The 12,601-nt window shown below is 38.6% G+C and overlaps 1 protein-coding gene and 1 long non-coding RNA gene across 4 annotated transcripts in view; one reads left to right on the top strand and one right to left on the bottom strand.

The window, feature by feature from the left end:
• The window catches only part of VPS8 (VPS8 subunit of CORVET complex), a 300,406-nt gene that overhangs the window by 163,338 nt on the left and 124,467 nt on the right, over positions 1–12,601 (bottom strand). For all 3 annotated transcript variants that reach the window (XM_049709893.1, XM_049709894.1, XM_033403195.2), the window contains exons 25-27: positions 3,789–3,831; positions 2,104–2,176; positions 1,697–1,816 (exon numbers count right to left, since the gene is read on the bottom strand). In XM_049709893.1, coding sequence (XP_049565850.1) covers positions 1,697–1,816; positions 2,104–2,176; positions 3,789–3,831 — 236 coding nt within the window. The remainder of the gene's footprint in view (positions 1–1,696; positions 1,817–2,103; positions 2,177–3,788; positions 3,832–12,601) is intronic.
• LOC125964429 (uncharacterized) overlaps positions 1–12,601 on the top strand; it is a 190,432-nt gene that overhangs the window by 120,745 nt on the left and 57,086 nt on the right. The gene's annotated exons all lie outside the window — the stretch shown is intronic.

The raw sequence follows: 12,601 nt of genomic DNA, 5'->3' as shown, positions 1-12,601 counted from the left end.
CAGTATCATAATTCAGACATGAGCATAATTCCAATCTTCAGTGCTACCACAGCCCTTTAAAACAGGAAAATTAGGTAAAATTCTTTGTTGCTCTCTATCATGCTTTCTGAACCCCAGCCCCACCACTTCTTGTTTCTTTTATCCTACATGCCAGACACTAAGTACCCTTATATTCTATTCTGGGCGTCTAAGGTCTCCTAAACCAACTAGATTTGACTTCTCTTGTTTAATTTATTAATTATTTTATTTTTGGCTGCATTGGGTCTTCGTTGCTGCATGTGGGCTTTCTCTAGTTGCGGCGAGCGGGGGCTACTCTGTTGCGGTGCGCATACTCTAAGCGTGCAGGCTTCAGTAGTTGTGGCATGCGGGCTCAGTAGTTGTGGCTCGCGGGCTCTAGAGCGCAGGCTCAGTAGTTGTGGCACACAGGCTTAATTGCTCCACGGCATGTGGGATCTTCCCGGACCAGGGCTTGAACCCGTGTCCCCTGCATTGGCAGGCAGATTCTTAACCACTTCACCACGAGGGAAGTCCCTAGATCTGACTTCTAAGTTTCTTTTCCCTTCTTCCTATGCTATTAAAGTTACTACTTCTGAAATCAGATTTTCAAATTAAACTAATGCAAAATATGACATGAGTGGGATCTCAACCTTCTCACAGGCATTTTTAAAAATTGTAACAGTTTATTATTCAACTTACAGAAGTACTATATGCTCATTAAATAAATTTACCCCATCTCACACAGTTAATCTCTATTAATATTTAGATGTACTTCCTTCCTGTTTTTCCTCTCCAAATATTGTACACATACAATATTTGTTTTTTTAATAATTTTTGAGCCTGCTGCTTCACTAAACACTAAAATGTAAGTGCTGTCCATATTATCAAAAGCTTTTTAAAAAACTACAATATGAGTTAATTGGGAAAGTATATCATGTGTTATTTAATTATTCCCCTGGGGGCATTTTCACAGAGACTCTGGCTCACCCAAATCCATCTTTTTTTTTTTTTTTTTTTTTTTTTTGCCGTACGCGGGCCTCTCACTGTTGTGGCCTCTCCTGTTGTGGAGCACAGGCTCCGGACACGCAGGCTCAGCGGCCACGGCTCGCGGGCCCAGCCGCTCCGTGGCATGTGGGATCTTCCCGGACCGGGGCACGAACCCACGTCCCCTGCATCGGCAGGCGGACTCTCAACAACTGCGCCACCAGGGAAGCCCCCAAATCCATCTTTAATAAAACATGTACAAGGATGTTTTGTCAGCAAGCTTCCATGTTCCACTTCAACTCCAGTTACTTCTACTATCATCACCACCACATGTCGTTCAGAGCAATCTTCCATATTTAGTATACAAACTAACAATTTATGAAATCAAGGATGTACCACATCTAACCGTGCTTTAACTTTTTAATAAGGATGTGTCAGAAAGAGACAGAGAACAGAGACAGACAGACAGACATAGAGAAACAGGAAGGGAGAGAAGAAAGAGAGGGGAAGGAAGCAGGAAAGGAAGGGTAGAAGGGAGAAAAAGAATTAGAAAATATGGGTGGCAAAACAAAATTAAACATTTGAAACCCTGCCTTACTGCTAGGGCATAAAAACTGTACTTGCATAAGGACTATTATTTGTCTTTCTTTCTATTAGAAAAAAATTATCACCCTGACTCCTTTTAAAAATACCTTAGAATCGTATTATTTCTTACCAGCGCCAATACATTTAGAAATTCTCTTGTGTCAAAATGTAGCAAAGTCCGTATATAGGGATAGATTTCTTCCTCAGGGGGAGCTTCTGTTGAATGCAGGCGAATTAAAAATTCAAAAACCTGCAAGTTGAAAAAAAAAAGGTGATTATTTTCTCACCTTACAAAGTATCTTGCTGAAGCAATGATTCCCATTTGGATAAAATAAAAGCAGGTTGAATTTACTTTAAATTGCCACTGTGTTATAACTTCTCTAACCTCTCTCAGCTATAATTACTGGCTTCAGTGGTGGTATGTAGCCTCTCTCCTGTCACAGCTGATAACTCCTGACCCATGTGTAACCCTCTATTACAATTTGTCTTTACCACATTTTAACAAGAGAGTAAAAACGCTATGAAAATAGCACCAACCTGGTTTTTAACCAAGGGAACAAGATCTTCAGGGATGTCACCAAGGGGATAGGCACGACCTGCTAGACAACAGCTAGAAGAGAAGAGAAGAGAAGAAAGAGAACAGATTTGGTGACTTATAATGGGCTAAATAACTTCCCGGGAACACATTGTTTCTCAAACCCAAGATAGCAGTTTGAAGTTTAAGCAGGCTCAGCTTTTGTCAGTTAGGTCAGGTCCAAGCCCAGATCAAGATGATAGCCAGTTCAGAAAATGTGGGCAACAGAGATGGTGGTGAAATAATACACCCTGTAACTGAGTAACAGCTTTCCTTTTTTCTTATTTTTCCTAAGAAAAACTCAAGCTGCACTAAATGGGCAAGAAGGAATAAGGACAGATTACCTAAAAGTCTCATATCCAGCATCTGGAAAGACACTAACAGCATCATTATACTTTTTTTTTTTTTTTTTTTGCAGTACACGGGCCTCTCACCGCTGTGGCCTCTCCCGCCACGGAGCACAGGCTCCGGATGCGCAGGCTCAGCGGCCACGGCTCACGGGCCCAGCCGCTCCACAGCACATGGGATCCTCCCGGACTGGGGCACGAACCCGTGTTCCCTGCATCGGCAGGCAGACCCTCAACCACTGCGCCACCAAGGAAGCCCCTCAGAGACTTTTAAATCCAGTGGTTCTAAGAATGGTGAATAAAGATGGGGAATGAGCTAGGCTAAAAAATATCTGTAGTCAGACAAGCCTTCAGGGAGAATTAGAATCTCATGAGAAATTAACTGTACAGTTTCACCTCCAAATCAGACCTTCCTAATGGCCAACGACTTGCTTTGTGGGCTGGATTATAAAAATGTCTCCTGAATATGCCCTCATTTGGGCAGCTGGGGGTAGGGGGAAGTGAATTTTAAGTGAATTTGAAGCAGTCATCAATTCTGAATGTTAGAGACAGCTAGATACCTGCATATTCTTAAAAGTTTAAAGTACAGAAGATAAAATACTAGGTAAATGCTATACATGTTCTTCTACACTAAAAAAACAATGTAACAGATATGAAATAGGTCTCGAAGTTAACTCTGATGCATATAGAAGCTAAAATGATGTGCCAGCAAGTTCTGCCACCTTCCTGCCTGTCTGCCAGCCAGTTATCTATGTAAAAGTCTATCGGGACATGGTTCTGAGCCTGCATAGTCTATTGGAAGAACTCTGTTCCAGGAGTAAGGACATAAACATTTCAGCTCACTTCTGTCACTAACTTCTTCGTGATGCAAACTAATCTCTTACCCTTATATATAAAATATGGATAAATACATATCCCACAGACTTGTTGGTAGTAAAAGTAAAATACTCTGTATCAGGGTTTCTCAACCTCTGCCCTATTGATACTTTGGGAGAGAGAATTCTTTGTTGTGGGGACTACCCTGTACATTACAGGATGCTCAGCAGCATCCCTGGCCTCTATCCACCAGGTACCAGGAGCATCTCTACTCCACCCCAGCTGTGACAAAGCTTGCAAATGTCTGGCGGAGGGGAGAGGGGATGGGGGACAGAATCACCCACTGTTCAGAAGCACTGCTATACATGAAAGAACACTGGAAAACGAAAAGCACTGTACAGATAATAGATGACAGTACCTCTAAGAATATAGGAGAAGTTCTGTAAAAGAAGCATACACAGACAAATAAATTAAAAATCTCTTACCTAATATATACAAGAAGCTTGTTGCCCATAACAACTTGCTCATCTAAAATAGAGAAGTATCTTTAGCAATTCTCTCTCAAAATCTTTTCAGAAATATAATCTTTATGTGGAAACAAAAAATAAAACTTGGCATTTGAGGTGAGGCAGGTATATTCCCAAACAATAGAAAAGTGAGATAAGACCGCTTTAATTATCATTATTTTTAGAATTTCCTTTAGAGTCTCTTCACAGACACAAAATCAATGAGTCATTCAAGGGTACATGTAGAAGGTATAAATCTTAGTGTAGAGGTCTATGTATTGTTGGCTTAACGAATAGCTTGGACGCAGGGAAGGTATTGAGCAGGCAATGAGTTGCTGAATTCACTAATTAATATTAAGGCATAACTATAATGTCTTCTTATTTGTAACATGGACTCTTGTTCATAAACGTTTAAGAAACTTAAGATTAAACACTCTTTCGGACCCTTTGTATCCCTAAGTTACATCTAAAATGTAAGGTTCTGTCATCTGGTAGTATAAACCTATTTCTTGGTTAAAAGAAATTGGAAACGTAACTAGACTAAGTTTTAGACTAAAAGATCAAAGTTAACAAAGAATAGTGTAAGAGCATCAGGAGTGGGTGAAATGATCAGTAAGCCTTACAGTGTGCAGATTACAGGAATCTGTAGTTGGTAATACTGATGAACTGAAATTTCTACTTTTGACATGAATACTGGAATAATGCAAGCAAGTGTATATCTCTTAATCAATAATCCTTTATAAATACTCCAAATCTGTGTTGTTGTAAGTGCAAATAAACCTGAATTGCTCAAAATTGTATGAATAATTACATTCTGCTTCAATTCCATTTTTCGAATCAATAAACGTTGTTTTTTAGAGAAGTTTTAATTATGTTCACAGCAAAACCCAGAGGAAGGTATAGAGATTTCCCATCTACCCCTTGATCGCCACACCACACGACCCCCCAACTGACAACACCCTGCACCAGTGGGACATTTCTTATAATCAATGAATGTACACTGGCACATCATTACCACCTAAAGCCCACAGTTCATATTAAGGTTCACATATTAAGGTTCACTTTTGGTACATTCTACGCGCTTTGACAAATGTATAATGACATATATCCACCATTATAGTATCATAGAGAATAGTTTCAATGCCCTAAAAATCCTGTGCTCTACCTATTCATCCCTCCATCACCCCCAACCCCTAACAAACGCTGATCCTTTTACTGTCTCCATGGTTTTGCCTTTTCCACAATGTCATATAATCGGAATCATACATGATGTAACCTTTTCAGACTGGCTTCTTTCACTTAGCAATGCATTTAAGTTTCCTCCAAGTCTTTTCTTGGCTTGATAGTTCATTTACCTTTAGTGCTGAATAAGATTCCATTGTATGGATGTACCACACTTTATTCACCCATTCACCTTCTTAAGAGTATCTTGGTTGCTTCCAAGTCTGGGCAATTATGAAGAGAGCTACTATGAACATCTGTGCGGAGGTCTTTGTGTGGATAAATATTCAACACCTTTGGGTAAAGGAGTGTAACTGCTGGATCGTACAGTAAGAGTATGTTTAGTTTTATAAGCAATTGCCAAACTGTCTTCCACAGTGGCTGTACCATTTTGCATTCCCACCAGCAATACATGAGAGTTCCTATTGCTCCACATCCTAGCCAGCATTTGGTGTTGTTGATGTTCCAGATTTCAGCCATTCTAATAGGTATGTTGTACTGGTATCCCACTGTTGTTTTAATTTGTAATTCCCTGATGATGTTGAACATCCTTCAATATGCTTACCTGCCATCTGTATATCTTCTTTGGTGAGATGTGTGTTCAGGTCTTTGCTCATTTTTTAATCACATTATTCATTTTCTTTTTTTAAATAAATTTATTTATTTTATTTTTGGATGCGTTGGGTCTTCGTTGCTGTGTGCGGGCTTTCTCTAGTTGTGGCGAGCGGGGGCTATTCTTTGTTGCAGTGCACGGGCTTCTCATTGCGGTGGCTTCTCTGTTGCAGAGCACAGACTCTAGGTGCACGGGCTTCAGTAGTTGTGGTACGCAGGCTCAACAGTGTGGGTCACAGGCTCTAGAGCACAGGCTCAGTAGTTGTGGCACACGGGCTTAGTTGCTCCGCGGCATGTGGGATCTTCCTGGACCAGGGCTCGAACCCATGTCCCCTGCATTGGCAGGCAGATTCCTAACCACTGTGCCACCAGGGAAGTCCACGTTATTCATTTTCTTATTGTCAAGTTTTAAGAGTTATTTGTATACTTTGGTTAACAGTCTCTTGCAAATATTTTCTCCCAATCTGTGGATTATCTTCTCATTCTCTTGACATTGTGTTTTGCAGAGCAAAAGCTTTTAATTTTAATGAAGCCCAGATTATCAATACTTCTTTCATGGATAATAATCTTTCTTTCATGGATGGTGTTGTATCTAAAAATTCATTACCGTAACTACAGTCAATTAGGTTACTGCCTGCGTTACCGTCTAGATATTTTATAGTTTTGCATTTTCCAATTAGGTCTATGATGTGCTTTGAGTTAATTTTTGTGAAGAGTGTAAGGTCTGTGTCTAGAGTCAACTTCTTTGCGTGTGGATGTCCGGATGTTCCAGCACCATTTGTTGAAAAGACTATCTTTACACAAATGTATTGCCTTTGCTTCTTCAAAGATCAGTTGTCTATGTTTATGAGAGTCTATTTCAGAGCTATTTGGTTCTACCGATTTTTTTTTTTATTCTTTTGCCAATACCACACTGTCTTGATTATAGTAGCTTTATATTAAGTCTTGAAGTCAGGTAGTGTTTAGTCCTCCAACTTTGTTCTTCTGTCTAAATACTGCCTTAGCTATTCTGGGTCGTTCGCTTCTCCATATAAATTTCAGAATCAGTTTGTTAATATCCAAAAAAAAAATAACTTGCTGGGATTTTGACTGGGATTGCACTGAATCTGTAGATCAACTTGGGACAAAATGACATCTTGACAGTATTGAGTCCTCCTATCCATAAACACAGAACATCTCTCCATTTACTTAGTTCTTTGACATCTTTCATCAGAGTTTTGTAGTTTTCCTCATACAGATCTTGTACAAACTTTGTCAGATTTATACATAAGTATCTCACTTTTTAGGGTGCTAATATAAATGGTAATGTGTTTTTAATTTCAAATTCCACTTGTTCACTGCAGGTATACAGTAAAGTGACTGCCTTCTGTATATTAACTTTGTATGTGCAAACTTGCAACAACTGTTTATTAGTTCCAGGAGTTTTGGGGTCAGTTCTTTCAGACTTTCTACATAAATGATCATGTCACCTGTAAACAGTTTTATTTCTCCTTCCAAATCGTTATACCTTTTATTTGCTTTTCTTGTCTTTTTGCATTAGCTAGGACATTCAGTATGATGTTGAAAAGCAGTGGTAAGAAGAGGACATCCTTGCCCTGTTTCCCACCATTGTTTCTCATCAATAAGTATGACATTAGCTGTAGGGTTTCTGTACATTTTCTTTATCGAGTTGAGGAAGTTTTCCTCTATTCCCAATTTGCTGAGAGTTTTTATCATGAATGGGAGTTGGACTTCGTTAAATGCTTTTTCGGCATCTACTGATATATGATCATGTGATTTTTCTTCTCTAGCCTACTGATGTGATGGAATACATTAATTTTCAAATGTTGAAGCAGCCTTGCATACCTGGTATAAAATCTCAGTTGTGGTGTATAATTCTTTTTATAGCTTGTTGGATTCAATTTGCTAATATTTTGTTGAGAATTTTTGCATCTATGTTCATGAGAGATACTGGTCTGTAAGTTTTCTTTCCTTGTAATGTCTTTGATTTTGGTATTAGGGTAATGCAGCCCTCATAGAAAACGTTAGAAAGTATTCCCTGAGCTCTGTCTTCTGAAGAGGTTGTAGAGAATGGCATAATTTCTCCCTTAAATGGTTGGTAAAATTCACCAGTGAAACACATCTGGGCCTGGTGCTTTCTGTTTTAGAAGGTTATTAATTACTGGTTCAATTTCTTTAATAGATACAGGCTTATTCAGATTGTTTGTTTCTTCTTGTGTGAGTTTTGACAAATTTTATATCTCAAAAAACTGGCCTGGGGGGCTTCCCTGGTGGCGCAGTGGTTGAGAGTCCGCCTGCCGATGCAGGGGACACAGGTTTGTGCCCCGGTCCGGGAAGATCCCACATGCCGCGGAGCAGCTGGGCCCGTGAGCCATGGCCGCTGAGCCTGCGCGTCCGGAGCCTGTGCTCCGCAATGGGAGAGACCACAACAGTGAGAGGCCCGCGTACCGCAAAAAAAAAAAAGAAAAAAAAAAAAAACTGGCCTGTTGCATCCAGGTTATCAAATTTATGAGCACAGAATTGTTCATAATATTATTATCCTTTTAATGCCCATGGGATCTGTACAGTTGTCCCCTCTTTCATTTTTGATATTAGTAATTTGTGTCTTCTCTCCTTTTTATCTAAGTTAGCCTGACTGGAGGCTTATAGATTTTATTGATCTTTTCAAAGAAACAGCTTTTGGTTTTAACCAAATCCCCCCAAATCAACAATTTTCTCAACTGATTTCCTGCTTTCAATTTTATTAATTTCTGCTCTAATTTTTCTTTTCTTTTCTTCTGCTCACTTTGGATTTAATTTGTTCTTCTTTTTCCAAATTCCTAAGGTAGAAGCTTAGAGTATTGATTTTAGATCTTTTTCTTTTCTGCTATATGAATTCAATGTTATAAATTTCCCTCCAAGCACTGCTTTTGCTGCATCTCACAAATTTTTGTAAGCATTTTCATTTAGTTCAAATTACTCTTAAATTTCTCTTGAGATTTCTCCTTTGTCCATTATTACTTAGAAATATGTTGTTTAATTTCCAAGTATTTGGGAACTTTCCAGCTTTCTTTCTCCTAGTATTTTCTAGTTTAATTCCACTGTGGTCTGAGAGCAAGCATTATATGATTTCTATTCTCTTAAGTTTGTTGAGGTGTGTTTTATGACCCAGAACATGGTCTATCTTGGTGAATGATTCATGTGAGCTTGAGAAGAATGTGTAATGTGTTACTGTTGGATAAAGGAGCCTATAGATACCAGTAGTATCCAGCTGAATGATGGTGCTTAGTTCATAACTTCAGCTCAACTATGTCCTTACTGATTTTCTGCCTGCAGGATCTGTCCATTTCTGATAGAGGGGTGTTAAAAGTCTCCAACTATAACAGTGGATTTACCTATTTCTCCTTGCTATTCTATCAGTTTTTGCCTCATGTATTTTGACACTGTTGTTAGGTGCACACAGATTAAGGATCATTACGTCTTCTTGGAGTATTGTGTAATGCCTCTCTTTATCCTTGATAATTTTCTTTGCTCTGAAGTTGGCTGTGTCTGAAATTAATACAGCTACTCCAGCTTTCTTTTGAGTAGTAGTATTATAGTACACCTTTCTCCATTTCTTTACTTAATGTGTCTTCATATTTAAAATGGGTTTCTTATACCCAACACTTAGTTGGTTCTTGTTTTTTAATCCATTTTAACTATCTCTTTTAATTGGTATAGACTACTGATATTTAAAATGATTATTAACATAGTTGCATTAATATCTACCATATTGTTACTGTTTTCTATTTCTTGTTCTTTATTCCAAATTTTGTTCTTTATTCCAACTTTTTCTGCCTTTTGTAGTCTTAACTGAGTATTTTATATGACTCCATTTTCTCCCCTTTCATATTACATCTATTATGTGTCTATTTTTAGTTGTTGCCCTCAAGTTTGCAGCATACATTTACAACTAATCCAAACCTACTTCCAAATAGCACTATACTGCTGCATGGGTAGTACAAGGACCTTATAATAACAAAATAGTCCTAATTCCTCCCTCCTGTAACTGTATCCTTGCTGTCATTCATTTCATTTATACATAAGCATACACACACACACATATAATATCAAATACACTATTGCTATTATTATTTTGAATAAAGTGTTATCTGATGGCTCAATTAAGAGTAAGAAAAATGTAAGTTTTTATTCTACCTTTACTAATCATTCTCTGATGCTCCTCCCTTCTTGGATCCAGATTTCTTATCTATATTATTTTCTTTCTCTCTAAAGAACTTCTTTTAACATTTCTTGCAAGACATTTCTATTGGTAACAAATTCCCTCAATTTTTGTTTGTCTGAGAAAGTCTTTATTTCTCTTCTGCTTTTGAAGAATTCCTCAGGGTACAAAATTCTATGTTGGTGGGTTTTTCTCTCAAAACCTTAAATATTTTATTCTCTCTTTACCTTTTATTTTCTGCTGTTTGAATACATGCCTACTTGTAGGGTTTTTTGTTTTGTTTTCTCTCTTTTTTTTTTTTTCCTATTTATCCTGCTTGGTGTACTCTAAGCTTCCTGGATCTATGGTTTGGTGTCTGACATTAATCTGGGGAAATCCTCAGTCATTATTGTTTCAAACATTGCTTCTGTTCCTTTCTCCCTTTCTTCTCCTTCTGATATTCCCATTACGTGTATGTTACACATTTTGTAATTGTCCTATAGTTCTTGGATATTCTGTTCTACTTTTTTTTCAGTATTCTTCTCTTTGCTTTTCAGTTCTAGAACTTTCTAATGCTATATCCCCAAGCTCAGAGATTCTTTCCCCAGATGTGTGTCTAGTCTACTAATGAGACCATCAAAGGCATTCTTCACTTCTGCTACATTGTTTTTGATGTTTAACATTTATTTTTGATTCTTTCTTAGAATTTCCATCTCTCTGCTTATATTATCCACCTGTTCTTGCATGTTGTCTACTTTTTCCATTAAATCCCTTAATATATTAATCATAGTATTTTTTTTAATTCCTGGTCTAATAATTCCAATACTCCTGCCACATCTAAGTCTAGTTTTGATGTTTGTTCCGTCTCTGCAAACTTCAAACTCTTCAACTTTTTTGCCTTTTAATTTGCCTTGTAATTTTTGAAAGGCACACATGATGCACTGGGTAAAAGGCACTACAGTAAATATATCTTTAGTAATGTGGTAGTAAGGTGTGAAGAGAGGGAAGTGTTCTATAGTCTTGATTAGGTCTCAGTCTTTTGGTAAACCTGTGACCCTGCTTCTCAGTTTTTTTCCCCCTTAGGTGGACAGAATGGGTTGAAGGTGTTGGAGTTGGGTATTTTCCTTCTCCCAGGTAAGTTCAGCTCTGATAAACCCACAGCAGGTCAAGCTTCAGCAAAATAGTGTTTCCTGAAGGCCGGCTTTAGTTAAGAAACACAGAATACTCTGACATATTTCAAAATGGTTCCTTTCCCCCATCCCCCTGCAGAAGCACAAGGGATTTTTCTCTGATGATCACTGTGAGAAGCCAGTAGCAGTCCTGGAGGTAAATTTCACAAAAGTGTGGAGGCTTCCCTATGACTGGGTCCTCCTGGAGTTTTTAAATTTCAGACTTGTTCACATTGAGCCTGCAACAAACCATCAATTGCAGTTCAGATTTTCCTACCCTAGCACTGGTTCCTGCAGAGATGTCTGATCCTGTCAGTTGTGATTCTCTGCATCTGCCTGTCTCTCTAGTTTTTGGTGCAATGGTTTGGCCTGTGACCTTACTTCTCTGGCAGACCTAAGAAGAATTGTTGATTTTTCAGTTTGTTGAGCTTTTTACTTGTTGGTAGGACAGAGTGGTGACTTCTAAATTCTTTCTCTGCCAGACCAAAAACCAGAAGTCCCAAATGTTACTTGATCCAACTCAATTAGCATGGTACATGGTAGCAGTCACTTTACAGATATAACACGTTCATGTTTATTGGCTAATTAGATAAACCTTTATTGCTAGAAATCTCAGATAGGATGCATCTAGCTCACGATATTCCTGGAGAGAGTTAAATTTACTTGTTTAACATATCCATCTCCATTATTCCATTACTATGAGTTCAAGGGCATGGAGTCTGTCTATCTCTGTGTTCCTAGCATCCAGCACAGTATCTGGAACATGGAAATGCTTGGTAAATATATACTGAATTGACACAGTATTTAATTTTCCTGACCCCCTTTCTACTTTTCTCTCCCCAAAATCTTTTTTTAGACAATTTTCTGTTGCAAAAGCTCATCCACTCCGTTTGGAATTCTTAATAGTCTTTTTTTTTTTTTAAAGTAGGTCCTTGTTGGTTGGAGTTCTTAATAGTCTACTTTAACTTCTGCTACATATATTATGTGGAAGACAATTTTCAAGTTTGTTTCAAAAGGATTAGTTTCAGGGCAACTGAAAACGGACTAAGACTAAAGAGGGACTAAGACTCTACCAAATTATCCTCTGTGCTCCTGTCCTTACAGAAAAAAACCCTACAAAACCTGGACATAATACGAAACGCTACCTGAAGCTACTGAAGAGGGAATAGAAGTAGACAAGTCTGGCAGGGAGTTCACACTCACAAGTAACTTCACACAGAGGCGGTGGGGGATGGAGAACTCCTAATCTTTCTGGCACAGGGGACCAGAAAAGTGAAGCCAGGAAACCATGAATGTGGAAGAGACTAGGGGAAGCCCAAAAGGGAACGAGTCAAAGAGGGGATCTCCAAACTATCTACCCACATCCGTGACTGATCCCTAAACCACCATGTACAAACAATAGTCAAAGCAGCTCAGCCATACAGAAAAAGCCAGAACCACGACTGGAGTTCCCTCCCTGAAGGTCCTGAAGTGTGAAGAGAAGCAGACAGGCTCTGCTGTGGAGTTCATGTGCTCAGAGGAGAGGACACAGGGAGGTATACAAGTAAATTACCATCACAGGCTTTCAGCCTCTGACTAAGTGCAGTCTGTGTGGCAAGCACAGCAGCAGC

This window comes from Orcinus orca, chromosome 5 (genome assembly GCF_937001465.1).
Source record: "Orcinus orca chromosome 5, mOrcOrc1.1, whole genome shotgun sequence".
Lineage (NCBI taxonomy): Eukaryota > Metazoa > Chordata > Mammalia > Artiodactyla > Delphinidae > Orcinus > Orcinus orca.
This window is presented reverse-complemented; position numbering and strand designations above follow the sequence as displayed.